The 2,692-nt window shown below is 43.0% G+C and overlaps 1 protein-coding gene across 1 annotated transcript; it reads left to right on the forward strand.

Annotated features, from left to right (window-relative positions):
* LOC116029250 (putative receptor protein kinase ZmPK1) lies at positions 1–2,692 on the forward strand. The gene has a single exon (XM_031271161.1). The coding sequence runs from the start codon at positions 95–97 to the stop codon at positions 2,531–2,533; it is 2,439 nt and encodes an 812-aa protein (XP_031127021.1). The 5' UTR covers positions 1–94; the 3' UTR covers positions 2,534–2,692.

Below are 2,692 nucleotides of genomic sequence, written 5' to 3' on the forward strand. Positions count from 1 at the left end.
CTTTAATGTCAGAGCTCTCAAGGTTTTATATAAACCTCTAGCAGTCTAGCAATTTCTTATCTGCCAAAATATTCTAAATTCATCTATTTCCGCCATGGTTAATCACCATGGTTTGACCTCTCTACTTTTCTTCTTCTTCATCCTCCTTTCTTTTTCTGGAGCTAAGACTCTGCTTCAACTGGAAAGGGGACATTCACTATCAGTTGAGGATGCAGATTCAACTTTTCTAACCTCCCCAGACAACACATTCACCTGTGGCTTCTATGGATTAGGAAGCAATGCTTACTGGTTTGCCATATGGTTCACCAATTCCAGGGACAAAACTGTTGTTTGGGTGGCGAATCGGGCCAGGCCTGTCAATAGCCGGGGCTCAAACGTGAAGCTGGAGAAAAATGGAGCTTTAACATTGACTGATGTGGATGGCGCGATCGTGTGGGAGAGTAATACAACTTCGACTAGAGTTAACACAGCTGAGCTGCTTGATACAGGCAATCTTGTTCTCAAGAATCCACAGGGTGATGTTCTCTGGCAAAGTTTCGGGTTTCCTACTGATACGTTGTTGCCTTCCCAGGTGTTCACCAAGAATAATAGGCTTATCTCTGTGTTAAGGGAAGGGGGGTTTGATCCAGGCTACTTCAGTTTATACTTTGATGGGGATAATGTGCTAAAGCTGATATATGATGGCCCTGAGGTTTCTGGTTTATATTGGCCTAACCCTGATCTTGATGCGTATGGGAATCAGAGAACCATCCAAAACAGTACTAGAATTGCTTTTCTTGATAATTCAGGGAAGTTTTTCTCCAGTGATAGGCAGGTGCAGATTTTATATCTAAATGCTAGTGACGCGGGGGATGAGATGATTAAGAGGAGAATGACATTGGATGTTGATGGGAATCTCAGGATCTACAGCCTGCAAGATTCAACTGGGGTGTGGAAGGTAACCTGGGAAGCTCTTCCTCGGCCTTGCAGGATACATGGAATCTGTGGGAGAAATGGGCTTTGTTATTATGCACCGGAGCCCAGATGTTCGTGTCCTCCAGGGTATGTGGTGGTTAATCCGAATGATTGGAGTAGAGGCTGCAGGGCATTGTTCAATGTAACAAGTTTAGTAACTCAGCCTGTCAAGTTCTTGGAGATTTCTCAGGTGGATTACTGGGGATTTGATCTCAACTTCACTAAACCTTTTTCGTTTGAAGACTGCAAGAGTTTGTGCTTAAAGGATCATAATTGTATGGCGTTTTCCTACAGGCGAAATGGAGAGGCATCATGTTACACCAAAAACACCCTTTACAATGGCTACAGATCTCCAGATTTCCCTGGGAGTATATTTCTGAAACTCCCCCGAGATTTTCCAGTGGCAGAATCAGGTCATCCCGTGATTCTCACTCGCTCTAACTTGGTATGCTCAAATTCATCAGAACAATTACCTTTGAAGTATGAAGTGAGTAGTAAAAAGGTGAGATGGATTTATCTGTACTCATTTTGTTTAGCTGTTGGTGTGATTGAGCTCCTTGTTTGTGCTTTGGGATGGTGGGCTTTATTCAGCAAGCATGGGATTCCAGCTTCACTTGAGAATGGATATTGCATGTTATCCAGTCAGTTCAGGATGTTCACTTATGCAGAACTGAAGAAGGCAACCAAGAATTTCAAGGTGGAGCTAGGAAGAGGAGGCTCGGGGGCTGTTTACAAAGGCATTCTGGCAGATGATAGAGCGGTAGCAGTGAAGAAACTCGGAGATGAGTTTCATGGAGAAGAACAGTTCTGGGCAGAGATGACCACAATTGGAAAGATCAACCACATGAATTTGGTGAGAATGTGGGGATTCTGTGCAGAAGGGAAACGCCGCCTTCTGGTCTATGAATATGTAGAAAATTCTTCCTTAGACAAGCATATTTACACATCAAATTTTCTTGGTTGGAAAGAAAGGTTTGAGGTAGCATTAGGGACTGCCAAAGGTCTTGCATACCTTCATCATGAGTGCCTGGAATGGGTGATCCATTGTGATGTGAAACCTGAAAATATACTTCTAACTGGTGAACTTGAGCCCAAAATTGCAGATTTTGGGCTAGCCAAGCTCTCTCAAAGAGGTGAACCTGGTTCATATTTCACCAAAATCCGGGGAACAAAAGGCTACATGGCTCCAGAGTGGGCTCTGAACCAGCCCATCACTTCCAAAGTAGATGTGTATGGTTATGGTGTTGTGATCCTGGAGATGGTGAAGGGTAGTAGGCTATCGAGCTGGGCAGCCGAAGAAAGTGAGCTTCATCAGGAAGCAGTAGATTTAAAGCAATTTTTGTGGGAAATGAAGAGCAAAGTTGAACTAAGAGATGAGAGTTGGGTGGAGGATATAGTGGATAAAAGACTGGAAGGGAAGTTCAGTAGGAGGCAGGCAAAGACACTGATTAAGGTTGGTGTTGCATGTGTGGAAGAAGACAGAAACATGAGGCCTACAATGGCTTCTGTGGTACAAACTCTTCTGGAATGTGAAGATGAAACAATAGTAATCCAAACATCAGATCCACTTTACATTTGAGAAATGTTTCTACTTTTGTTTTTCATTTTTGTACTCAAATTATGTTTCTGAGACTCTGTTGTCAAATAACTGCAGAGTCTACCGTCTAGCTGTACCTATCCAATGTTGTAATAAGAATTGCAAACCGAAATTGACATTGTCATTAGCCGTGTTGCAAAA

Source organism: Ipomoea triloba, chromosome 9 (genome assembly GCF_003576645.1).
Source record: "Ipomoea triloba cultivar NCNSP0323 chromosome 9, ASM357664v1".
Lineage (NCBI taxonomy): Eukaryota > Viridiplantae > Streptophyta > Magnoliopsida > Solanales > Convolvulaceae > Ipomoea > Ipomoea triloba.

Coding starts and splice junctions, on each gene's coding strand:
- LOC116029250 (XM_031271161.1), top strand. CDS start 95: ATGGTTAATCACCATGGTTTGACCTCTCTACTTTTCTTCTTCTTCATC.